Below are 26,930 nucleotides of genomic sequence, written 5' to 3'. Positions count from 1 at the left end.
AGAATGACTCCAAGAACATTGAGTTTAAACATTTCTGCTGTCCCCAAACGTGAACATTATTGAGCATATCTGGGATGCCTTGCAACGTGCTGTTCAGAAGAGATCTCCACCCCCTCGTACTCTTACGGATTTACGGACAGCCCTGCAGGATTCATGCATCAGTTCCCTCCAGCACTACTTGGGACGTTAGTCAAGTCCATGTCACGTCGTGTGGTGTCACTACTCCGTGCTCGAGGGGGCCCTACACGATATTAGGCAAGGTACCAGTTTTTTGGGTCTTCGGTGTATATACACAGCAATGAGAGACAAAGAACAATGGGCACAACGAAAGGCCTTAAAAATGTATTTCAAGAACAATAGCTGAAGAGTACCTCTGAACACAACACAACGGACATGTCGATATGCAATGTAACAACAGTCTCCACAGGGTGGCCAGCGACACCCACAGTGACAGGCGAGAACAGTGACTGTGAAGAGGGACAGGAGGAAGAAAAAACAAAATGGTTCAAACGGTTCTGAGCACTATGGGACTTAACATCTGTGGTCATCAGTCCCCTAAAACTCAGAACTACTTAAACCTAACTAACCTAAGGACATCAAACACATCCATGCCCGAGGCAGGATTCGAACCTGCGAAAGCGGAAGAGGAAGAGGAGATGTAACAGTAAATAACACTTCTAGAATTACTAATCTGACGCAATACGCCTTAATGCACTGACAAAGTGAATGTATTAGGCAAATAATAGATAACGACAGTGTATACTACAATAAAGGTAGTGTAAAGTGCTGGTGACCTATACAAGAAAGTACCCAATGTTGAACACGGACGAGTACATAATGTTAATGTATCGGATTAGTAATACTATTTCTTTACAAAGTACAAACTATTTTGTTGTGAGTGGGAGTCAACAGCTCTAGGAAAACATTTCGAGGTATTCACTGACAAATATCTCCTTTGTACTATCATTTTTCTTAGATTTTTCTTAAAACAAAAAAAAATCATTTATACTTCAAAACAGGATTAATGTTCTCTAAAAATGTATTACTCTTTATCATTGTAGGCTATAGGTTCGCCTTTATACAAAAACACCGCTTACTCTCTTTACCCAAACATGTTTCAGCACCTCTGTGCCATCATCAGTGGGTTTTGATTACTGAAAACTCTAAAAAGTGAAAATATATTAGGTTGTAACTGATTTAATAAAGTGTGGCCTAAAGAATATATCTGGGTGAAAAGAAAAAGAAAACACCGTTTTTGGATAAAGACGGAACCTATAACCCATAATTTAACTGGAAACACGGAAAGAAAAACATCAGCTGCAGATCCACAAAATACTCTTTTTCAAATGTTACAAATAAAAAGGAAAAAAACTAGAAAAACGACAAGCGAAAACTGTAAGGTGTACGACCTGTTTTGAAACATGAGGTAGCAGGTCTTTAAATTTGCAGTAATTAATAAAAGAAAATAAACATCAGGGAAGTTGTCTCCAACAATCACTGATGACTGCTATTTGCTTGTATTGCCTTGAAAGAATAGGATCGGATCCCATTTCATGCTCGACTTCATCTTTTGGCAACCTGTAGGTGGGCAGTATTTTCACAACGAGGATGATTTTGGATAGTGTAGGTCAAGTGCTCACTAAGGTGTGCAGTTTTCACCGCTCTTAACAGCACAGTGGTGCAATTCTCAGCATGACAACATGAAAGCTGGAGCGCTGAAGCCTGCAGGTGAGTCAGTCAGCACCTTCCAGTTTGATAGGAGCCGTGAACTGGATTTTCTCTGGCGAAGTAAAGTCAATGGAATGCTTTATATGTATGTGACACCCAACTTCGTCTTTTACTGCGCACATCTATACACACGTCATCCTTACTGCTTATTTATACCCTATTATCAAATTAATACGAGGTGATTCATCATCAAGGACAAGATCCGGAGTCCGAATATTTTTCAAGGTAAACAATTTAATTCATATGTGGACTGCTTAACGTCCCGACCTGAATGCTGTAGGATACGCTCAGGTTGCTGCAGGAGATTTGAGCAATTCAACGTAGATCATACGAGATTTGCTAGAATAACGTATTTCAGTTCCTGTGCAATCTTGAAAGTCATCTGCTCTGGGACGCATTTCGTGCCGCGTAATCTTCCACGCGTCGAGAATCACGTATCTGTCTCAAAGAACCTGTAGTCATACAGCTGTCTGATGAAACAGTATACCGCTGGGTGGAAACTGTTAGGTAGCTACCACCATTTCGTCACAGCTTCGACGTGAATCAGCCAATGGGAAAAGTTGGCCGTGGAATTAGTTCGCAAGGCCGGGTGGTCGTCAGACAAAGGGTCTTCCCTACTGGCCACCCTCTTGTCTGCTTGCTGACGTGAGGACGTGCCTACCTGTTTAGTGCACACGCTCTGTCTTGTGAAAAAGAGAGAAACATCTTCGTTCCGGATTATTGAGAGATGGCTGCTGGGTCGCATGCTTGTGCTGCATTCATGTAATTGTACGAAACGTGGTTCTTCAAATTGTGAAACATTAGATTTCTCCAGCCGGGATACTCTGCATTCGTATTTAATGTGGGAAACTTACGGTTTTTGCTTCAGCTCACAACTTCTTTGGAACACGTGGGAATCAATGTACAATTTTTATTCAGAAATCCGAGCTTGCAAGTGCTGCTCCGTTCATCAAATCATTTTTAGGGTGTTAATGTAAATATGTGAGGATTTTATTTTGCCCGGTGTACATCAGTGGTCAAGACGTGTTGTCCGTTGAACATTAGTACAGTATATGAAACATTATCTTTTGCATTCAATAAGTAAACAATGAAGAGTGAATGTAATTTGGGATTCTTACGAACTTATTTTTCACATAATTTGGCCTTTGCTCAAATTAAACTTGTATTTCTTCAACATTTCCACTTGTTTTCAACTAAATACTACGTTCTCGAATTTACTACTACCGCTTTAGCTGCATTTGAAACCGAGACGAATAAGGTGCCTTCAGTGGCGATGAGATTTTTATTTTAAATGAAATTTTCGGCTATGGAGTTAAATTCGTGTTGCTGGCGAACTCCAAGAAACGTGCTTTCGGAGACGAGGGCTTTCAGATAAAATTCTTCTGTAACACTACCTCAGATCTTTTCAACTTACTGTTTTGCACGACGCAGGGTGCAAAATCATTCGTACCCCACGAATTACATCTATAACGTGTAATTCACACACCTGTATTGTGGTTAGTAGTATAAGGTCTTTTGTAAGAACTTTGGTTTCAGTTTTTTTAGGTTTACTCTTATTAAATTCCCTACCCCTTTAATTATTCCATTGGTCTGTCACAAAGTTGTTGGCACAATGAAACTTAAAAACAAAGTTAGTCAAATAGAGTTAATAGACATATGTGTCACGTATATGACCTCCATACTAATAATAATTCTGTAAATTCGTCATGTCTCTCTGTTTGTCGTTGAAAACGCTAATCTCCAAACCCAGTAAACTAATTTTCGTAGGGTTTTCGCAGGCACCTTGAGCATAGTTTGGATCACCGTATAGGCTATAGTTAATCAAAATCGGACCACGGAAGAAAATATCGTGATTTAAAATTTTACTAAAACTTCCTTGTCTGTCTGCCTGTCTGTCTGATCATGCTAATATCCAACATTACTAAACCGTTATTTTGAGTTTCTCAATGGAAACCTCGGTGTAGCTGGGGGCACCTCATAGGCTACATTTCATCACAATCGGATCATGGAAAACAAAAAGTATCCATACATACAGTAAAATTTTAATTATGTGTGTATGTTGCACGCCTCCCCCTAAACCAATGCAGTGACTTCCACAAAAGTTGGAAGATATATCATTTACTGTCTGGAAACAATCGGTATTGGTGTAAGGACCACCCACCTAAGAAAGGTGTGGGGGTGAGAGTGAAAAATAAGTGTAACCCACTACAAGCAGGTACTTAGATTTTATTCGACTTGCAATGAACTTTACACATAATTTAAAACCCTTACGAAACTTTTTCTCGCTGACAACGAGCACAAAATAATGAAAGATAAAAAGTTTATGGCCTACATTTTCGCTGTTCGTGCAGTAATGCTGCCATATAGGGAGTGATGTACCGGATTTTACGTTTGTTGCTTCTTTGCCACTAACTATTTGCAACACATTTAGCAGACAGTACCCACAGAATTACATCATTGTACGACACATAATTCAGGCGATATGAGGGAAGGTGGAAATGCATAGAAAGAGGAGGAAATGGAGAGAGAAAAGGAAGAGGGGGAGATGGACTGGGAGAGGGCAGAAGAGATAACTGATGTAGAGGAGGAGATGGAGGCAGAGGAGGGCAGGAGATGACGAGCAGAGACAGGAAAGGGGGGGAGGGGAGAGTGACAGATGGACAGAGAGACAGACAGAGAGGGGGAATAGCAGATGGACAGAGAGACAGACAGAGGGGGGGGGGGGGGGAGTAGCAAGTGGACAGAAGGAGAGGCGAGAGGAGATGAACGGAGTGTGGGAGGTGGAGGTGGTGGACAGAGAGGAGGGGAAGAATGAGACAAATGGAGAAGGGGACAGAGAAGCTGGACATAGGGAGGCGGGTTCATGAGATGGACTAATAGAACTGAAATAAATACAAACCAGGGAAACGCCGGGTACTCATCTAGTTTTGTGTAAAGGGGTTGAGTTTCAGCGCATCAGAAACTGGGTCATAGTTTCTTATTGACTTAGAAGTTAAGGTAAAAAGTAGTGGGAAGGCTTTCAATTTATGGAATCCAGGATCAACAGAGTGATGACATATCATTGTATGCACAGTATTGCTCTTCTGCATAGTACTTCGTACTGACGTTAATAGTAACATCCTCAAAAAAACACCTTTTTTTAATATCTAAATGTCTTTAATGATTTAAGAGAAGATATTTCTGTCGAATTCATTGTTTTCCATAAATCTTTCGATTCAAGTCCACTCAGTCATGTAATAAACAAAATACTGCGTGCTCAACATCCGGACAGTCATGTGGTCGGCTTAAAGGCTTCCTTCGAAATGGCATTCAGTACGCCGTTCAAGGTGGACAGCGTCATAAAAGAAGATTGCGCTCGTTGTATGTCAGGGCAGAGCGCCGTGTCCGCTGCTGTTTATGCAGATCACCCGCCGAATAAAATCCTTGGCGCTGCGAGCGTGTTTGTGGACAGGCGGGTGAACTTGGTACGGGCCGTAGAGAGGCTTACAGACGGCCAGTGCTTATTAAAATGATTGTAGAATGGTTGGCGGCTGGCTCCAAATACAAGTGGAGGGAGTGTAATATCGGTAAACAGATCAACAGATACGATATCGTTCGGCTACGAGGTCAGCGATCAGTTAGCTGGAATCAGTCACGGCCTTAAAGAAATTAGGAGTTTCTATTGGGAGCGATTTACGGAGAAACGAGCCCAACTGACGTAGTGGGCTGACATCATTCAGAGTTTATGGGAAGAATGCGGGAGGACTGAAATTCTCGTACGAAAGAGTCCACATACAAAAGCGTCACTCCACGGATTTTCTGTTACACTTCGTAACTGGCTCTGAGCACTATGGGACTTAACTGCTACGGTCATCAGTCCCCTAGAACTAGGAACTACTTAAACCTAACTAACCTAAGGACAGCACACAACACCCAGCCATCATGAGGCAGAGAAAATCCCTGACCCCACCGGGAATCGAACCCGGGAACACACTTCGTAACTGTGCGAACCTTTACAGATTGTATTGACGGAAAAGATTTAAAGGATTCAAACAAGAGCTTGTTATGGACTGGCTTCCTAACACGAGAATGTCGCGAGTGCGCACCGCAAACTGCTGTGGTAGACGCTATAAGGAAGGCGTTGTTCGTTTCGGCGACCCCTTACTCATCGGGTTCTGAGAGGTCACGATTAAAAAAAAAAAAAATAAAAAAAACTCAGGAAATATAGTTTCCAGCATCGTGAATCTTGCGTGACAACCATTATGCTACAACGAGAAAACTTCCGAATCATTCACACTATCGATGCAGGAACAGGAAAATCAACAGAAATGGGTGTGTTGACAATGGCCACATAAGTATCAAACGCGCTCACAAGAAAACTCCCACTGTTACCGACTAAGCGCAAGTCATATGAGTCCTAATAAAACGAAACCTTTCTAGAAATTAATACCATCTCCAAACTCTGATTCATGACACATTGTAAGGAAAATTGTACGTACCAATGGAACAAATACAGATTATATATATATATATATATATATATATATATATATATATATATATAGAGAGAGAGAGAGAGAGAGAGAGAGATTCTCTCTGTTCAAGGTATGGGTCCGATGCCAAACTTTACCATTTATGCATCGCTGTCAAAGAGAATTATAAAATTTTAGCAACATATATTATGTAGGAGAATGCACACTATCTGACGAAAAGCATCCGGAGACTACTATGTAATGAGGAAAAAATGCGGACACGCCAGTAGCATTAGGGAAGCAGTAATGGCAGCATGGGTCATTCAGGAGAACACAGTGACATCGATCGTGGAGTAGTCATTTGACGTCACGTGAATGAAATTCATCACGGATATTTCAACCGTTCTAAATCTTCTCTAGTCGACTGTTGATGATGTGTTTCTGAAGCGGAAACGCTAAAGAACCACGATATCTAAATTAAGAACACGTAAACATCATCTACCACTGGACAGGGATCATCGAGCAACTCACAGGGTTGTTATAAAAGTCGCAGTATATCAGATGAAGGCATCTATTGTGAGCTACTAAGTGCTACTAGCACAATGATTGTGTTGTAAAGGGCAACGCCAATGGACAGCGGACGACTGAAAACCAATGATTTCTAGTGATGGGTTAGGATGTACCGTGCGTCAATCCGGTGCAAGTGTTTGGGTGTGGCGGATGCATGGAAGACGTGGTGGTGGTGTTACGGTATAGGGGTGCTTTTCTTGATTGGGGAGTAGTCCCCTTATTCCGCTTAAGAGAGCTCTGAATGCAGAAGGATAAGAGTACGGCGTTGTGTACAGCGTACAGTAGAGGAACAGTTCGGAGACATGGATCGTTTGCACCAGCATGACGATGCACTCTATCACAAAGTAGCCTATTTTGTGGACAATAACGTTCTTGGAATGGACTGCCTTATCGAGAGTCCCAACCTGAATCCTGTCAAATCCCTTTTGGACGAATCGGAACGTCGACATCGATCCAGACCCCAACGCCCAACATCTCATCCTTCTCTGGCTGGCATCGGCTCTTGAGGAAGAATGGATTGTCATTCCTCCACAGACATTCACACAACTCATTGAAAGTGTGACCAGATTATCTAAGCCGCTATATAGGCGAACGGTGAAAACATCCCACATTAATGTCCACTAAAAAGTGTCTGGGTACTTTAGGTCAGTTTGTGCATACTTAAAACTTCTGTTGATGAAGTGTGACATAATCACATTATTGTATACAGTGAGCCAATGTTTAAAAGTTGAAGAACTGAAAACAGTCTTTGATCGCAAAATTTGGTTGCCAAGATAGGCACCATCATGTCTTGGCTACAAGTTATTATGTTTTGATTTCCAGTTTAGGTAGATAGCTATGTGATCCTTTAGCTGCTTCTCAGTAAATGCTGCTACCAATACTGTTGTATGCAGTCGTAATGCTCTCATTGATAAGTATGCACATTCTTTTTATCTTTCCTACGCTCATGTGATAATGATAACATAGATCGAAACCACCCATGAAATAAACAAAACATTTTGCGACCTAAGACTGTTTCGAATTCTACAAATTTTAAAACTTGTAGCTGTAATTGTAATGATACACTCAATAGTAACGAGCGTATTAGTCTCGTTTTATCTCCCATAATAGTTCGCTTACTTGCATGTACTTCAGTTTTGTATAATACATTGTATTTTATATTTTTTCGTACTAAAGGTAGAAAATTTTCTTTTTATAGCACTATGCACCATGGCTGTTTTTAGTCAAATCGGCATGTCTGACCACCATAAAAGTAAACTGGAAAAAGTAAGCATTGTCTCGCTCTACAGTTGTAATGTAGGAACGGTTTTATTACGAGGCGTCTTCGGAAAGTAAGGTGCAATTAGGCGCGAAATGGATACCACAGTGAAAATCCGATGGAACTTGGCACAGATGTGTTGCGCAGTGTCTTTAGTCTGCCTGACGATCGCTTGACGTCGCTCTTTTCAGTTCAGAGCGCAAAGTGATCACGTAGGAATGCCTAAAACAACAGTGTCTCCCGTCAAGTATGTGGACCTAGAGAGAGATGTCGCCTGAAACTATATATTAATGTCATGCGTTTCTTTCTTCACGACAGTTTTCAGCCGCATCCTCCGGGGGCAATGAAGACGCTCCTGCAGCGTTTTCGATTGGATGTGTTTGATCACCCACAGTACAGCCTTTAATTAGCTCCCTCCATTGTTCATCTCTACTCACATGAACCGCTGGCTGTGAAGACAACATTTTGTCACAAACAACGAAGGCAGACCATCATAGAGAATTGGCGGAAGGCACAGGCGACTCCTTTCTGTCACGAAGGTTCTGGGAAGTTTGTACAACGCCACGACAAATGTCTAAGTCGGAGCGGCGACTGTTTAGAGAGGTTAGAATTATATTAATTCCTTCAACTGCTAATGGGCGTTGATATATATCAACGGGGACAGGTGAAAATGTGTGCCCCGACAGAGACTCGAACCCGGGATCTTCTGCTTACATGGCAGACGCTCTATCTATCTGAGCCACCGAGGGCACAGAGGATAGTGCGACTGCAGGGACTACCTTGCGCACGCCTCCCACGAGACCCACATTCTCACCTTGTATGTCCACACACTACATTCGTGGTGCCCCACTCCAACACACTGTTTACTCGTGAAAGACATTCTTACCATGTCCCGTAAGAGTTCGGGGAATATGTGTGCATCCGGACAGAAGAGGAAGGTCATGGCCGGTGTTGCCAGAACTATGTATTTATACGGATATGGTATCTGTTCTTCCGGACATGTCCAAAAGAACAGACACCATATCCATATATGTATTTAGAGAGGTAGCTGGAAGGTGTGGCTAACTGTTGTGAAAAAGAGATTTTTGATTTTCACTGTGGTCTTCATTTCGCGACCGATCGGACCTTACTTTCCGAACAGCCCTCGTAGAATTGTCTTCAAATTTTACGTATGCCGTGTAATGTATTCTACAGCTAATTAGTTCTGCTATTTTTCTTAGACACGTGGGAGTTAGGGCAGGTAATTACAATTTACCCAAATACAATTCTGAACTTGTCTATCAGTTGTGGCGGGTTGGACCCTGGCTGATGCCATGCACTGAGAAAGATATTCCCGTGAGAAATTGAGTAACAGAAGGAATACCGTACTGTGCCTCAGAGGTGACTACACGACTTACGAGATCACAGATGTGTTGTGCAGTGAGTGCCATGACACACTGTACTGCATATATACCTAACTGAGAAAATAGGAGTTACCGCTAGGCGTCCGCGAAGGCACGTTGTCGAGATGCCGCAGATCTTTGTCATCGTGCTTCGACTTCACAGCAGGGGCGCTCGTACCTTGTGCTGCAGGACAAGAAAATCTGCTGCTGACGGACCCTGACCCACAATCTGACAGGATTCGTAATTAATGCTAGCATAATTTCAGGCAAGCTACATAAGACTTAATGGTAAGATAATGCCGGATATACAACTTGTAATATTATCAACGGCCATCTTAAGACAATATAGATCTACGAGGTCTGTCCGAAATATTCCAGAGCATTCGTAATTTTCGGCCAATTGTGTGTTAGAGCGAAATACAGTTGGCATACCTGCACATGCCTTTGTTTAATGTGTAATTGCCGAAAGTTTCATTGTTTTATATCTTTTAGTTACTGTTCAGCGCTGTGTTGAGTACGAGGTGCATTCAAGTTCTAAGGCTACCGATTTCTTTCTCCAGACTGGAAAGAGATAGAAACATGCGCATTGTTTTAAAATGAGGCCGCGTTCATTGTCAATACGTCCCAGAGATGGCAGCACCGTACGGCAGATGGAATTTTACCGCCAGCGGCGAGAATGAGAACTGATTTAAATACTTAAAATGGCGACATTTTCCTTACTTGAACAGCGTGCAATCATTCGTTTTCTGAATTTGCGTGGTGTGAAACCAATTGAAATTCATCGACAGTTGAAGGAGACATGTGGTGATGGAGTTATGGATGTGTCGAAAGTGCGTTCGTGGGTGCGACAGTTTAATGAAGGCAGAACATCGTGTGACAACAAACCGAAACAACCTCGGGCTCGTACAAGCCGGTCTGACGACATGATCGAGAAAGTGGAGAGAATTGTTTTGGGGATCGCCGAATGACTGTTGAACAGATCGCCTCCAGAGTTGGTATTTCTGTGGTTTCTGTGCACACAATCCTGCATAACGACCTCAAAATGCGAAAAGTGTCATCCAGGTGGGTGCCACGAATGCTGACGGATGACCACATGGCTGCCCGTGTGGCATGTTGCCAAGCAATGTTGACGCGCAACGACAGCATGAATGGGACTTTCTTTTCGTCGGTTGTGACAATGGATGAGACGTGGATGCCATTTTTCAATCCACAAACATAGCGCCAGAAAGCTCAATGGAAGCACACAGATTCACCGCCACCAAAAAAATTTCGGGTAACCGCCAGTGCTGAAAAAATGATGGTGTCCATGTTCTGGGACAGCGAGGGCGTAATCCTTACCCATGGCGTTCCAAAGGGCACTACGGTAACAGGTGCATCCTACGAAAAGTTTTGAAGAACAAATTCCTACCTGCACTGTAACAAAAACGTCCGGGAAGGGCTGCGCGTGTGCTGTTTCACCAAGAGAACGCACCCTCACATCGAGCTAACGCTACGCAACAGTTTCTTCGTGATAACAACATTGAAGTGATTCCTCATGCTCCCTACTCACCTGACTTTTGGCTTTTTCCAACAATGAAAGACACTCTCCGTGGCCGCACATTCACCAGCCGTGCTACTATTGCCTCAGCGATTTTCCCCTGGTCAAAACAGACTCCTAAAGAAGCCTTCGCCGTTGCCATTGAATCATGGTGTCAGCGTTGTGAAAAATGTGTACATCTGCAGGGCGATTACGTCGAGAAGTAACGCCAGTTTCATCGATTTCGGGTGATTAGTTAATTAGAAAAATATCGGAGGCCTTAGAACCTGAATGCACCTCGTAGAACATTGTGCCTCACAGTTTCCGAATTTCGAGAAGGTAGAGTTAGAGAATCATAGGATCTGCATTAAATTTTGAGTTAAACTCAAGAAAACCTAACTGAGACACACCTAATGATGCTAGAAGCCTACGGTGATGAGTCTTAAGAGGTACTTGGTGCTATGTATGGTCCATACGGTTTAAAAACGTCCGGACGGAAATTAAAGGTGACGCTCGTTCTGGACGCCTTTCGACGTCTACCGACAACGCTCATGTCAGGAACGTCAACGAAATTGTGCTTCCCGTTCGAAGATTGACTGTCCGAGACATTGCAGAAGAATGTAACATTTCAATTAGATCATGTCATGAAATCCTTACACAGCGTCTTGGAATGAATTGTGTTGACGCCAAGTTCGTCCCACTGCTCGCGAGTCAACACTACAAAGACTTTCGCCTCGCAATCTGTGAAGAGGTGTTGGATCGCGCAAATGAGAATGAAATGTTCCCAAGGGAATCATAAATGATGATGGAAGACGGGTCTATGGTTGTGATGTTGAAACCAAGATTGAGTCTTCGAAATGGTTAGGGAAAGGTTCTCAAAGACAAAAAAGCTCGTCAGGTCAGGTCAGATGTCAAAGCCATGCAGATAGTTTATTTTGATTTTTCAGGATTAGTTCATCATGAATTCGTGTCACAAGGACGCCTGCGAGAAAATGTCATAAGACATGTGGCGAGACGATTCTTGGTTCTTGCATACGAGAACGCACCCGTACATTCATCCCTGTTGGTGTGTGACCATAGGACAGAAAACGAAATCATTGGTCTGCTTCCCCCTCCGTGCTCATTTTTCTTAAATTCCAAAGTGGGAAACTCCGTTGAAAGGACGAAGATTTGCAACAATATACGAGATAAAAGAAAATTCGCTATGCAGCAAGAGGCTTATCAAGACCGCTTCCGGAGGTGAAAACGGCGCTGGGAGTTGTGTATCAACTGTGGAGGAGAGTATTTCGAAGGAGACTACGTACAATAAATAAAAGATTAGTGCAGAAAAATTTTGTGGACTTAGTTCCGGAATCTCCTGAAAAGACCTCGCACATCCATACTCCGCAGGATATCTTATCGTTACGTAGCGCAACGAATTATCACTTTTCCCTTTCTTGTTCCATTCGCGGATAGGGTGCGGGAAGAATGACACATCAGCTTTAATACCTCTTGTTTTCCTGAAATGGTCCTTTACCGAGTTTTATGGGGAAGTAAGTAATATGTTGAGTGATTCTTTATGAAACGTTCGGTTTGAGGATCTTGACATTAAGTCTCACCAGGATAAACAACTCCTCTTACGCAGCGTCTCCCCACAGAGTTCAAAGAGCAATTGCGTTACTCTGTCGCACATACTAAATAAATCCGTAGGGAGACTCGCTGCTCTTATTTAGATTTTTTCGACCTCTTCTAGCAATCCTCCCCAGCAGCGATCCCAGAATGGCGATCAGTATTCATGTATCGGTCGTCCTAGAGATTTCTTTTGTGAATGAATTACATTGCCTTAGTAGTCCTCCAATGAATGACAGTGTGACACGTACTTCTCTACAAAGACTTTTATGTGGTCGGGGAATTTTTAACAGATCCTGATGATTACTATCAGATATTCTGCAGTTGTTCCTGTTCGCAGCGATTTACTGCAACTAGTGAAGTCAAACAGTGATAGATATTATTTCTTTCTTTTATTCGCATTGACGTTATCAGCCAAGCGCCAATCTCTGATCAAGTCGTCCACCCCCTGCAAGTCTTCCATTATTTTCCTACTGATTTCTGGCTCCTATAAAAACATAAACTTTAGAATCAGCGACGAACACTTCAACTCTCATTGAGGTTCGTACGTGATCCACCAAAAAACACACTGGTGTGCAAAACTTAAGGACGAATGAATGTTTCCCATGATGGGTCATTGGCAAATAACACAGCTCAATGAAGCTTGGGCTGTACATAGAACGAATTGCTACACAATAGTAGAGAAGGTACCTGAAAGAACTACACAGAGACACGAGCAGAATCGACACTTTTATTCAAAGCCAATAAACAGACAGAAGTCAGGGAGATATATGACGGTCCCCAGGCATTAGCATTAGCAAAGGCGGGGGACAGTTCTTAATATAGCGTGTGATCGCCACGGGTGGAACTGTATCCGCTGCAAAGTACTCCCATCCTGTACACAACGATGGCAAAAAGTTCTCCACCAGCGCGTCTGACAACTGCTGCATGGTCACTGGTGCACGTGGACGTGCTGCAGTACTTGTCCCAAAAGCATTCCACACGTGCTCGATGGGAATTAAGTCGGGGAAACAGCCGGACCAGTCCATTCATATGGTTCCTAGAGCTACTCCACAAGTGCAGTTCGATGCGGTCGCGCATTGTCATCCTGAAAATGAAGTCAGGATCGCATGAACTCCTGACAAGATACACGTGGGGGACGAGTGTAGTGTCAGAATAACGTTGGCCGGTGAGCGGGGCACGTAACCCATTCAGGAACATTGTCGGACATGATCGTTTGAGTAGTCTAGGTATCAAGGGGAAAATGTAACGCATCCAGGAATATTATTGAACACGATCGTTTGAGTGGTCCACACGTAACGCATCCAGGAACATTGTCGAACACGATCTTTTGAGTGGTCCAGATATTATGGGGACCATACAACGCAACCAGGAACATTGTCGAACATGATCGTTTGAGCGGACCAGGTGTTACGGGGAACACGTAACGCATCCAGGAACATTCTCGAACACGATCGTTTGAGTGGGCCAGGTATTGCAGGGAACATGTAACGCATCCAGGAACATTGTCGAACATGATCGTCTGAGTGGTCCAGTTATCACAGGGAGCACATAACACAACCAGGAAGATTGTCGAACACGATAGTCTCAGTGGTCCACACATTACGGGAAACATGTAACGCATCCAGGAACATTGTCGAACATGATCGTTGGAGTGGTCCAGGTATTACGGGGAACATGTAATGCATCAAGGAACATTAACGAACATGATCGTTTGAGTGGTCCAGGTACTAATGGGAACATTTAATGCAACCAGGAACGTTATCGAACATGATCGTTTGTGTGGTCCAGGTACTACAGGGAATATATAAAGCATCTAGGAACATTATCGAACATGATCGTTTCAGTGGTCCACATATTATGGGAAACATGTAACGCATCTAGGAACATTGTCAAACATGATCGTTTCAGTGTACCAGATATTATGCGGAACATGTAACGCATCCAGGAACATTGTCCAACATGATCGTTTGAGTGGTCCAGGTATTACGGGGAACACATACTGCATCGAGGAACATTGTCGCACATGATCGTTTGAGTGGTCCAGATATCGTGAGGAACATGTAAAGCAACCAGGAACATTGTCAAACATGATCGTTCGAGTGGTCCAGGTATTACGGGGAACATGTAACGTATCCAGGAAAATTGTCTAACATGATCGTCTGAGTGGTCCAGTTATCACGGGGAACACGTAACGCAACCAGGAACATTGTCGAACATGATCGTCTGAGTGGTCCAGTTATCACGTGGAGCACATAACGCATCCAGGAACATTATCGAACGTGATTGTTTGAGTAGTCCAGGTGTTAAGGGGAACATGTAATGTAACCTTGAACATTGTCTAAGATGATCGTATGAGTGGTCCAGGTGTTACAGTGTGGGAAGGCATAATGTTGCATGCGCATACTGACCTCTAGACGTGATTCTTGAAGTTTTCCCCTCGAAGTGGCGGACACTCACCTGAAGATGGCTGGACGGTTGCCATCCGAAATTCGTTGCAAGAAGTCAACATAATCCGGCTGCAGTCCCGAAACCACATAGACTAACCTCCAGATCTTCGAGCACGGGACACCAACGCGTCTACTTTATTGTAACACTATACTAATTCACCATATACGCCTTTTCAGGGGTGTATTCGGCCATCAGTTCGTTTTTACGGATGACAGTGCGCGAACCCATCAAACAGCTCAGGTGAAGGAGCTCTTGGAACGACAAGAACCCATCGAGGACGGTTGGGATGCGTTGGAGAGACGTATTGAAGGAGCTCCTAATGCACCAACGACCATGCAGCAGCTACAAACTGAGCTGGTGTACAAACGGAACACCCGACCACAACAACCTGTTACCAGTCTGCTTTCCAGCTGGAGGCCTCATCGCACAGCATGCACTGCCGCCTCTGGTGGCCACACACCTTACTAAGAACCGTGTCCCACCGTTTCTGTTGTCCAGAGGACCGTCATGAATCGCTATAATTTCAGAGTAATTGTGTGTTTGAATAAAAGTTTCATTTTCGTTCGATTGAATGCGTTTTTTTTTAAGTTGCTTTCTGTACTGTTATGTAGCAGATTGTTGGGTCACAAGTTCTCTTATAGATTTTAAGTTGCGTGGGGGACAGAGCGTTTCTTCGCGAAGTAAATTGTCGTCTAAACTCCCTCAAGATCTCGTTGCCTACCCTTTAATAACGAGACTGGGTGATTAATAGTCTGACCGGTCACCGGCTTCAGTGTCCAAAGAGGGGACAGAAATCTGTCCGTGGTGTAATTGAAGGAATCTTCGCAGTGTTTGTCTTAAACGATTTGGGAAAGCAGAGAAAATCTCAATATCAGTCTGCTTTGCGGAACGGGAATTTGAAAAAGATTGCACCATAATACAAGAACACACAATAATTTTGCAAGTAAAAAGTGATTTGTCTTCAATAAATGATTGAGGCCTACCCCAACTTTGTATTATTTCTAGCCGATACGGTAATGAAGGTATCGATAACTGCATAAACACAGAAACAGCTCGGAACTCGGACTGGATTACGCGTCAGGTATCATCAATGCTATTGCAACAAATAGTAGTAACTGTGCCTCAATACATCACAGTTTTCTTAATAACTCGTGAGGCATGAAACAGTACACGTTAAAGTTAATGCGACGCTTCAGCTTGAAAGAGAAATAGCTACTAAATCACCGGAGTGTCTCAACTTCTTAATGTAACTGAATCTGCAGTAATTTATGATATATTCATCTCTACGCGTAAGTGCGTCTACAATTAGCTGTGCTGGCTTCCTTACCATTCAGATTATACACTGAAGCGCCAAAGAAACTGGTATAGGCATGCGTATTCCAATACAAAGATATGTAGACAGAATACGGCGCTGCGGTCGGCAACGCCTGTGTAAGACAAGAAGCGTCTGCCGCAATTGTTGTTTCGGTTACTGCTGCTACAGTGGCAGGTTATCAAGATTTAAGAGAGTTTGAACGTGGTGTTATAGTCGGCGCACGAGCTACGGGACGCAGCATCTCCGAGGTAGCGATGATGTGGGAATTTTCTCATACGACCAGTTCACGAGTGTACCGTGAATATCAGGAATCCGGCAGAACATCAAACCTCCGACATCGCTGCGGCCGGAAAAGATCCTGCATGAACGAGACCAACGACGACTGAAGACAATCGTTCAGCACGAACGAACTGCTACGCTTCCCAAATTGCTGCATATTTCAAAGCTGGGCCATCAACGAGTGTCAGCGTGTGAACCATTTAACGAAACATCATCGGTACGGACTTTCGGAGCCGAAGGCCCACTAGTGTACCCTTGATGACTGCACGGCACAAACCTTTACGCCTCTCCTACGACCGTCAATACCGATATTGGACTGTTGATGACTGGCATCATTTTACGTTGCCTGGTCGGACGAGTCTCGTTTCAAATTGTATCGAGCGGATGGACGTGTACGGGTATGGAGACAACCTCGTGAATCCATGGACCCTGCATATCAGCAAGGGGCTGTTCAAGCTCTTTCAGCCTCTTTAATGGTGTGGGGAGAGTGCAGTTGGAATGATATGGGACCACTGATACGTCTAGATACGAGTCTCACAGGTGCCATGTACGTAAGCATCCTGTCTGATCACCTGCATCCATTCATTTCCGTTATGCATTTCGACGGACTTGGGCAAGTCCAGCAGGGCAATGAGAGAGCCCATACGTCCAGAATTGCTACAGAGTGGCTCTACGAACACTCTTCTGAGTTTAAACACTTCCGCTGGCCACCAAACTGCCCAGACATGAACACTGCTGGCGTATCTGGGATGCCTTGCAACGTGCTGTTCAGAGTTGATTTCCACCCCGTCGTACTCTTACGGATTTATGGACCGCCCTGCTCGAATCTTGGTGGCAACTCCCACCAACACTACTTCAGACATCTGAGTCCATGCCACGTCGTTTTGCGACACTTCTACGTGTTCGCAGGGGCCCTGTACGATATGAAGCAGCCTTACCAGTTTCTTTGGCTCTTCAGTGTACATCAGGATCCATTTTAAAAGGAATAAGTTACTGAAATGGTTTGAGATTTTTATCTCTGGTGCTTGGACGTTAACCTACGACCTTATATAAAAGAATGTGTATACTAATTTACCGGGACGGCTTTTGTCAGGGGAAGCCATGGCGAGGTCCTGTTGTTTGATTCCGGGCTCGGCGGCGCCCTGCAGAAGCTCCACCTCTGGAAAATTGTAACCCACATGTCGTTATCGGCAGTTGATAATATACTGCAATATGAATGCGTAGGCTTCGTAAAATGTTGTCAATCTAATTAAAGCGACTGTGAGTGTAATTCAGCATCGTAACGTAAAATACCGAAATAATCGCTTCTCGACCGTATTAGAACGGTCTTCCTCAGAACGTCGGGTGTTTATGATGGAGGTAGATATTTCTATATACGGCGTCCCTGCAGCTGTATGAAGTCAGTTGATGCCGTAGTTCTATACGTTTATAACGATCTCGATCAACAGTCTACTCAAGGTTGAAAGCCGCTGCAGTGCCGACATTTCAGTACATTCAGTAATTTGTGTTAGAGTGTGACAGTCACTCAGACATTTTAATGAAACTGCATCATTGTGCTGAATGATCGGTAGCTGTAGCGACTGACAAAGTATTAATAACATGAACTGCAACATTACTTAAATTTTTATGGGTTGCGTGTTTGTCTGTTGCGGTGTTCAGTCCGAAGACGGTTTAGATGCAGCTCTCCACGCTCGTGTAACCTGCACAACACTCTCCACCTCTGCATAACTATTGCAGACATGTACGTATGAATCTGCTTACTTTATTCAAGCCTGGGTCGCCCTCTACAGCTTTTACCACGCAATTTGCTTCCATGACCAAACTGACGATTCTGTGATGTCTCAGGGAGAGTCCTCTCAACCGATCGCTTCTTTCAGACAAGCTTTACCATAACAATCTTTTTTCCCCAGTTCTATTCACTACCTCTTCATTGGTTATTCGATATACCTATTTAATTTCAATTTTCTTCCTTTGCACCACATTTCAAAATCTTCTTTCAGTTTCTTACCTCAACTATTAATCGTCAGCTTTTCGTAGAGGGCTATACTCCATCTAAATACATTCAAAAAAGACGCTCTCACACTTAAATTTATATCGGATTTTAATAAATTTCCGTTTTTCGGAAACGACTTTCTTACTATTGTTACTCTACATTTTAGATCTTCTGCACTTCAACTATCATCAGTCAGATTGTTGCCCAACAAGCAAATTTCACTGACTAGTTTTAGTGTCTAATTTCCCAGTCTAATTTCTTTATCATCGCCTTATTTCATTCGATTACGTTCGATTACCTTTGTTTTACTTTTATTACTATTCATCTTATGAGCTATTTTCAAGACACAATTAATTCCGGGCATCAAATGAAACTATATGATTCGAGAGACGTTTTTGAGTCTCAAACATCTTATTACGCGCACATGCAGATTAAAGTGACGAATGAAATTGGTTCCGAGGCTGGGATTCCAACCTGGGTCTCGCGCTAACTAGGCAGACGTGATAGCTACTACGCCAACCTGGCACACTGGCCCTGCACATCTGCTCAGACTACCCTTGCACGCCTCCCTCACCTGCAGTGCTGCTCGAGTTTAGAGAATACTAAGTGGGTTGAGGTGTGAATGGAAATTTGGAAATTCAATTAGACGTGCTAGGCTAGTCAGTGCAGCTCTGCAAAGCCACTGTGCCGGGTTGGCGTAGTTGTAGTGGTTAGTGAATTTGCTTAGAGAGCAGGGGCCCGGGTGCGAATTCTGCCCTTGTTATAAACTGTCATTCGTCGCTTCAGTCTCCACATATACATCAATTCCATTCAACTGATCTTTCAAGTCCTTAGCCTTCACTGGCAGAATTACATTGTAATTGACAAACCACAAGGTTTTTGTTTCTTCTTCCTGAACTTTAATCCGCTTTATCAAATTTCTTCTTCGTTTCTGTTACCGCTTGCTCAGTGTGTAGATACAATAACATCGGGGAGAAACAAAAATCCAGTTTTCACTCCCTTCTCGGCTACTGCGTCGTTCTCTACCCTTCCGCTCTTGTAACAGCAGTCTAGTCTCTGCACAAGTTGCAGACATCTTGATACTCCTTGTATTTTCGCTGCTGCCTTCACAGGTTTCAAGTTTTGTATTCCATTCAAAATTGCCGAAAGCTTTCTCTAAAGCCACACGTACTGAACACGGCAGAATCAGGTAGCGACTGCAGGTGAGAAATAAGGCACAAGTTGTGAACAGATCAAGATGCTTACCTCAAATTAATTTCTTAACAGTCAGTCGCAAGCAACGTGTAGTGTACTTGAATCAGATGATAACCATTGTGGTCGTTTCAGTATTCATAATTTCACGGTATCACGTTACCGAGAAGAAGGTTTACACTGAACTACTGTAGACTTGTAACTCAAGCGATATTAAGCTGAACAGTCACCATCAGTGGTAGTGAGTGCCGCAGCCACACTGCTGACGCATCATTTGCTGGCAGCGCAAGTCTGTTAGCCCTGCTGGCCATTGTACTCGCCTCGACAACTTTCTGGTTGCAAGGGGAAATCGGTGATCGCACCTTTTTATAAATCTAACACTGCTTGCATCTATAAATCAAACACTGATTAAGCCACATGCGAAAAATATGCTTTCCAGATAAAATCTCACACTCGATTCTCGGTGTGATATTTGACTCTCGGCTCCGCTGGGCACCTCACATACAGTCTGCTGTCGATAAATGTGAGAAAGCATTACATGTAATTCGCTCTCTCACTCGTGTATGTTGGGCAGCACATCGAAGTATTCTACTCATGATGTATCGAGGGATTATTCGATCTAATCTGGACTACAGTTGTAGCTGTATCACAATGCGCTTGAGATTTACCTCCCAAAATTAGACACTCTTCAGTTCAGAGCCATTCGTACCTGCCTTGGTATCATGCGTTAGAAGCTTACAAACGGTTATTTTGGTTGAGGCAGTAGAGATGCCCTTAAGCATTTGACGTCAAATGGTGTCAGATTAAATTTTCATTCAAGGAATGGGTTTCGTGGAAAGTCCTGTCTATAAGATTAGAGACAGCATTTACCAATTACGGAATGTCTCCAACAGAAGAACTAAAATTGTGGCCGTCTGCACAAGCTTTGGCTCTTGGTATTCTGCCATACGTTCTATGCGATGTTCTTCACATTTGTCTTTATTTGTCTATGATCTTGACACTCTCAGCTGCCGTTTTCCAGTATATGATAACCTCGTCGAGTGCGAACGAAAATTTCAGATTTGACTGTGTCACTGACGCTTAGTGGTCCGGTTATATCTGTATATATACTGATTGATCCAAAATTCAGCAAGAGGAGTATAACGGATGTGCTTTTCAATGCCCTCAGACAGTGGCAGCTGCTATGTAATAGCACAAGAACACGTGAACACCCCAACTTTTAACGCCTTGCGGATCTATTGGTCATTTTTCTTTGAATGCTGTTAAACGCAATGTAGATGTGGTAATCTGAAATACACGGCACTAAATCTGTCTCGCTTTGCTTCATTGTCTAGGCTCGGTGAAACTCGACAGCAGGTCGCGAACGTACCTTTACTTGGGCAAGTTTTAAGGAGCTCCTGCGCATGCGGAACTGGCGTGACGTAATTGCCTTACGGGCCAAGTACATACGAATTCGATAAACAATGCGCAACGTTAACGGCGTTGACTGCTACGCTTTAGCACTCAGCTAGAAGTCCACGTCAATGTCAACAGGTGGTAGCACACTGCAACAGACTTTTATCCACGTTCGTTTGGCACAAATCCCTCTAGGCGGAAGCACATTCCACTGATACGCCAATTCACTCACTATATAGCAAAATTAGGTTAGTCATCAGTACATGCTATAGTTATGTTGATAAAGAAACCTATTTTGTGGGCTTCTGAATTATGTTTAACACATTAGCTTTGGATTTTATCATATCGATTTTATCGTACAGAATCCATTTGAAATGCTGGAGAACCACAAACCATCATTGTAGCATTTATTCATGCCTCTGACAGTTGTTGGTCTTATTTAGCGTCAGATTTATATCCCACATTGTACGTGTATCTGAACCGTCATAAAAAGCTGTCTCACTGATTTTTCTGATATTCTCTTAAATATGGGGGTCGAAGACGGAGCGCTTACATAGCCTCACTCGTTTTCTAGTCAGGGGCCTTGTTGGTAGATAGTACAACTTGAATTTAATCATTTTCGCGAACGACAGTTTGTGTCTGCAGTTGGCTGTTTATTGCGCAAGAATAGGCTTCTGTTGAACAAGTGTTAAGCGCTAACGGAAAAGAAAATTACCAGGCAAAGTTAGCAGAAAAAGCAGGAGGGCCTTCCAGGCGAGATCCACTATCTGAGAAAGTGACGAAGTCAAATAAGCGTGACTACAAGCGAACATTTGACAAAGAAGTGTATAATAAGCATAAGTTGTAGTCTGTGTGCAACTATGATGGTGCTTATTATTATTATTATTATTATTATTATTATTATTATTATTATTGTTAATGTTATTATTGACAGCTGCTGAATGTGTATAGATATGTTGATAAGCGTAACTGTTACACAGCAGATACTATTAATTTCGCACTCTGATATTTATCTAGATTTAAAAAATTGTGAACACCCAGGATGTATACCTACGAGCCAGCACGGCCTTCAGAGCCAAATCAGTAAGACCTAAAAACTACCTAAAAACGCTTCAATTTTTTACGGCGGAGACTGTGGTAAATTTGGAAGCATTTAAGTTTGTATCTTCTACTTCATTCTTGAAGATGTTAACCATGTTGGACTCCCCTAGTGTTCTTAAAAGTATTTAACTCCAAAGACAGAATGAAACCACTAACCGTTATATTCTGGATGTGGTGCTGGAACATATTCCAGGGGGCAGACAATCATTCTGTTCTGGGGGCAATTCCATGCTGGCATCCGCTATAATGAGGAAGTTGACGTATTTTGTTTTCATGCTCCACATCTGACAATGAACGAAGGAAATTTTTGACGACTTTTGAGAGTATGGTTTACCTTCTGCCTCAATCAACATATTTTCTTTTGGTCTCTAAAGACATTCGTCCGTATAAAGTCATTCTAATTTTTTTAAATTAAGAGTATAGGGAAAAATCTCTAGGATTCATATTTTCTCCTTCTCATTTATCTGTATCAGTTATTAAATTTAAGAAGTAGTGTGAACTGATGACATAAATGTGACTAGTTTATTTATGAGTCTATTTGTTGAACATCCGTTGTCGTAAAAGCTTGAGATTTCCATTATGTAATTAAGCATTTCTGGATTTTATTTGTATAATTTTGTGTTCTGGGTAAAAGTATATAGTATATGCTTTCTCTAATCCTCCTAAATGGATGGCGATCGGAACCAAGTAGGCTGAATTTAAGACCGAGAAATTTTGTAATGACAGCCGGTGTTTTGCGATACCTCTTGCAAAGAAAGTCCTAAAGATCCTTCCAGGATGCAGCATCTTACAAAAAGTTTACTAACGCAAGGAAAAAACGCCGAATGAAAATTCCTACATTCTACGTCTGATTCGGAATGTCTATGAGGCCTGAATATTAAATAATGTGGTGGAGCAGTGTGGTGCTCGCTAAATATAGGGGTCTGATGGCAGTCGTGTGCTCTCTGGGAAGGAGTTGGTGTTTTAGTAGTGCAACTCAACAGATGGTCAACCCTTTGTGATCAACCGAGATTTTCTTTCACCAACAGAGAGATCAGAGTATCCAAACGTGCGTACTAGTGCGCGGTCGTGGATTTCGGTTGAAGAATCCCGTTTTCCTAATCAAGAATTGCCACTTAGCGAGTTTGCAGACGCTCAGTAGAAACAGATCTCATATTAAGGTGGGGATGCAAGTCGATTGCTGGATGATACTGACTTGGTAAGATTTTCACTGAAGCCAACAAATAATATTGGTTCCCGTGGAAATTTGAGTGTGTGTTATTGTACCACATTTTAACTTGCTACTTTGAATTATTGTACTGTTTTTGTTGCTGTGAACATTACGGGGAGAAGTTACTAGGAGCCAGTCAGAGGAGGTGTACCGAGCTGTCAACGGTGAACATATTCTCCAGTCCTGTGACCGGATCTCGGATTCTTTCTGAAAATGGTTGCTTAAAACTACTGACGTTGGAGTGGTGAGAAGTTCAACCCGGTCTTGCGGATCACAGCTAGGCTGGCGACCCTTATTTACACTAATCTGATAGCGTAACAGAGTAGGGAACTAATGCGAGTTCGTCAGCAAAAGTTTACGATTACATCTGCGGAGCGGCTCGGCGCCTAACGTGTCTTGCGCGTCGCCCATTGACAAGAGCGCGCGGCTGCAGCCCCAGCCGCCGCTGGCTAACCAAGGAAGCGTACGAAGTCCCCGTCACAGATCTGATTCGTATTGACAGCGTGTGGAGGGCACGACCAGTGCTTTAACATATGTACACAATAAGGCCCAACTCTCAACCATTTTCAGAAAAATCACGTTTGAAAAATTTACCACTGTACTTTGTATCTCTGTATGTCCATCTTTTTAGCGATATTCGCGGGACTCGGCTGTTCGATTTTCATGTCAAATTAAACACCTTTCAGCCGTCAATTTTCAACCTTATTTTATTAGGCAATCAGTTTCGGTGCTTTATTACGCCATCTTCGTATGGTCGCGTGGGTGCCAGGAGACTGCAGCCGAGCGAGTAAGCGATAGTTGCAACATCGAAGGATCTAATATCATTGCCGATACACATTTTATTCATTCCCAAGTAGCTCTGACAACAGATATGTGTGGTGCGCTACGAAATTCTGTGATGGCCGAGGATCATTTATCACTGTAAACCAAGTTTGTTTCGCAGTAGAGATATTCGAGAAACCACCAACATGCAAAAAATCTGGCATTCATCGCAAGTGCTGCATATAGCAACAATTATTGTTTTCCAAGTTGCTATGACCACTAGACCGACGGGGTAGCCGCGCTGTCTCAGGCGCCTTGCACGGTTCGATCGACGCCCCACGTCGGAGGATCGAGTCCTCCCCCAACAGCATGTGTTGCCCTTAGCGTACGATACTTTAAGTTAGTTTAAGTAGTGTGTAAGCCTAAGGACCGATGACTTCAGCAGTTTGGTCCCATAGGTACTTACCACAAATGTCCAAATTTTCCAAATTTCTATGATCACTACCATACTTGTTCGGCAGTGCTCCATTGATTACACATTATACTTGTCACAATAATATAAACAAGATGACTACGCTAATTTGATCGAAAGTTCTTGTTTATCCTTTCTTTTACTTCCACTTTCATTATGAACACTTTTTTCTCCTTTTTTAGGATTAATATTATAAAAGTAATAGATCAATCATTAAATTTTGATAATTTCCATATCCGTAATAGATCTGTTGTAACAAATAAGTGGGAATGAAAAAAAAAGATGCAAGCAGCGATATTCGATCCACGGACCTCGCGTTTTTGAAAATAGATGCTTACTCGCTTAGCTGCGGACTGCTCGAACATTTGAGACCGTGTAAAGTATTTACGCAGGCGTAAAATTTTCAAACTGCATTTTCTCGGAAACGTTTGGGAGTTGCATTTCCCTGTTTACCTATCTGAAAGTCGTAGTCGTGCCCTACAGAGCCAGTCATGACGACTTAGATCGGTGAGGGGAAGTTGGTACAAGCCGTGAGGCGCGGCTAGAAACAAGTGAGTGCGCACAGTGTTGGCGGGCGGCCTACCCGTCTCGCAGCGCGGGCCGCCGCGGCCGAGCGGGCACTGGCAGCGCTGGCCCGGCGGCGCGCCCTCCGCCGGCTGCACGCACGTGCCCCCGGAGCCGCAGTCCAGCGTGCACGGCGCCGCCGTCGTGGGCGTCGGCGTGGGCGTCGTGGAGGCGGCGGTGCTGCCGGCGGCCGGCGGCGGCTGCGGCTGCAGGGCGTCGCCCACGAAGGAGACGGCGGGCGCCGGCACGGGCCCCGCCGCCAGCTCTGCCGAGAAGCTGGCGTCCTTCTGGTACAGCACGTCCTCGTCGCGGTCGCCCGCCGCCAGGGGCGCCACCAGCGGCCCGTGCATGCCCGCCAGGCTGCTGTCCGTCGTGTTCATCTCTGCAACACGCAGCGGCGGAAAGCGTTAAGTCTCCTCCCAGTACCACTACGTCACTGCTCGGAATATGCCCAATAGATAACACGATCACACACAGAGCTGTAAGGTATGGTTAGAGATGGGGAGAGTGGATAAGCTACGCACAATAACTGGTGTGCCGATACAGATACACAGCAAGGTGAGTGCCTGACATAAGGGGGCGCTTGAGAATGAAACATATCGATCTCAGCGGCCGTATGATACACTACTGGCCATTAAAATTGCTACGCCAAGAAGAAATGCAGATGATAAGCTGGTATTCATTGGACAAATATATTATACTTGAACTGACATGTGATTACATTTTCACGCAATTTGGGTGCATAGATCCTGAGAAATCAGTACCCAGAACAACCACAAACCGAGAAGAGTTTGGAAACTGACTGAGCTTATGTTAACTGTTCGTACCACACGGTTTTGTTCTACTCGTAAGGAAGAGCTGTCTTCAGAAAGCAGTGGAAGCGCTGCGTATTAATGAACTCAACCAGCGTCAGCGTGGCAGTCTCAGACGAACAGACTACGCACACACGTGGAGGGCGGTGTTCACCGAGCGCCTTACCACTGTCCCGACGACACACTGTCACGGACGTTCTCCTCTAGCATTACTTTCCCTCAACAGTAGTTGTCGATACTTCGGACAGGTCAATATTATCTCAGCTACTTTTCTGAAAACTTTCATGTAATTTTATACACAATATCTTATATATCAAGCTAAAATTTATGAAAAGAAATTACTTTATTTTAGATGTTACAATTGATAAGTACTAGCTCTAAATGTACAGTTGAAATTATTTTCTTTAGAAATATTTGAAATTTCAAATTATTTGCCACACTTAAAAATTCTATTATTAATTACGCAATCCAGTACTGTTTTTTATGTTTATTTCCGGATCACTTATGAAATTATAGTAGAAGTTAATAGAGACTCATTTGTCAAGAAAAACTGTAAATGCTTTGGAATATTGTTGTTACCGCAGAGTGAAGTGGTAGTAAGGGTGCCTCTGAGGTGATAGGAGGTATTTTTATACTTTGTGCGAACAATGTAATATCTGCTTTTTTAACGTGAAAATTGAAAAGATTGTATGATATGCTAAAATGTGACAAAAATATTAACCTAACAACACAAATTCTGCAATAACAATCTTCAAATTTATTTAGCTTAATTCCACCTTGAGGACCTAAACTGTGAGAATTTCAGCTTCAAGAATCAGTATGCCTAGACACGAAGGATTGGAACCCACTCTACATGAAAAGCTACAGAAACT

General features: G+C 43.3%; 1 protein-coding gene across 1 annotated transcript in view; it reads right to left on the bottom strand.

Annotated features, from left to right (window-relative positions):
- LOC126485035 (pikachurin-like) overlaps positions 1-26,930 on the bottom strand; it is a 779,910-nt gene that overhangs the window by 430,664 nt on the left and 322,316 nt on the right. The window contains exons 5-6 of the mRNA XM_050108640.1: positions 25,471-25,628; positions 25,266-25,389 (exon numbers count right to left, since the gene is read on the bottom strand). Coding sequence (XP_049964597.1) covers positions 25,266-25,389; positions 25,471-25,628 — 282 coding nt within the window. The remainder of the gene's footprint in view (positions 1-25,265; positions 25,390-25,470; positions 25,629-26,930) is intronic.

This window comes from Schistocerca serialis, chromosome 6 (assembly GCF_023864345.2).
Source record: "Schistocerca serialis cubense isolate TAMUIC-IGC-003099 chromosome 6, iqSchSeri2.2, whole genome shotgun sequence".
Lineage (NCBI taxonomy): Eukaryota > Metazoa > Arthropoda > Insecta > Orthoptera > Acrididae > Schistocerca > Schistocerca serialis.
This window is presented reverse-complemented; position numbering and strand designations above follow the sequence as displayed.